This window comes from Anneissia japonica, unplaced genomic scaffold, assembly GCF_011630105.1.
Source record: "Anneissia japonica isolate Jap-2015-1 unplaced genomic scaffold, ASM1163010v1 scaffold50873_len786_cov139, whole genome shotgun sequence".
Lineage (NCBI taxonomy): Eukaryota > Metazoa > Echinodermata > Crinoidea > Comatulida > Comatulidae > Anneissia > Anneissia japonica.
The window spans coordinates 1-782 of record NW_022717427.1 but is presented as its reverse complement, the minus strand read 5'-3'; the positions used below and the strand labels follow the sequence as shown (position 1 = coordinate 782).

At 28.8% G+C, this 782-nt stretch overlaps 1 protein-coding gene across 1 annotated transcript; it reads left to right on the top strand.

The window, feature by feature from the left end:
• Window positions 1-10: 10 nt before the first annotated feature.
• LOC117110237 lies at window positions 11-706 on the top strand (the record flags this gene model as incomplete). The annotated part of the gene is made up of 3 exons (XM_033252866.1): window positions 11-76; window positions 265-408; window positions 499-706. Coding segments are annotated over exons 1-3 (418 nt in total), but the record flags the coding sequence as incomplete, so codon positions are not given.
• Window positions 707-782: the final 76 nt, after the last annotated feature.

Here is a 782-nt window from a genome sequence, read left to right as displayed (position 1 = left end):
TAGTGATGTAATGTCCAACAAAGTAGCAGACATCTGCTACGAAATTGCTGTAAAAGAACAGAAGGAGAAAGACTTGGTAAGCTAAATTATATTATTAACATAATAACATACAGTATAATAGTAAAAAGAAATTGTTTTCTTATTATTTAATATTAATAATAATAATAACAATAATAATAATAATAATGACAATAATGGCATCCCTCTATTATATTGTTTGTAAACTTTTAGTATTTTTTTCATCCCCTTTTTTAACAAATCCAGGAAAATCATATAGATCAAGAGCTGAAATTCGCAAGTGGCCCCTTGGCAACAAGTATGGATGATGTTTTGCATGCTAATAAAATACCAAGACAACAATATCATGGGAAAAGCTTCGTTGGAAATCATGTTCACAAAGCCTGCAAGGTAAGTACTGTACCGTATCAATAACTACATTATTTTTGTAATTGAAAACAAATTTTTTTTGTTTCATTATTTTTTTATTTTATTTTTTAGATTAACATCATTGACAAATTGATGACTGGTATGAACTCTGCCCTTAAAAATGAGCTAGAAGAATGCCCGATCAGCTCAGCAAAAATTCTAAACACAGCTTTAGAAAAAATAAAAAAGAAGCACACACCAGTTTTTGAAACATTTGCTAAGGTACACACGTTAATAAACCACACACGACCTGTTAATCCAACTGAACTGAGAGAATATGGTAAGAAACAAATTTTGCATTCAAAAAAAATAATAACTAGATTTTTGTTAAAGTGTTTTCCAAATTATATGTGCAT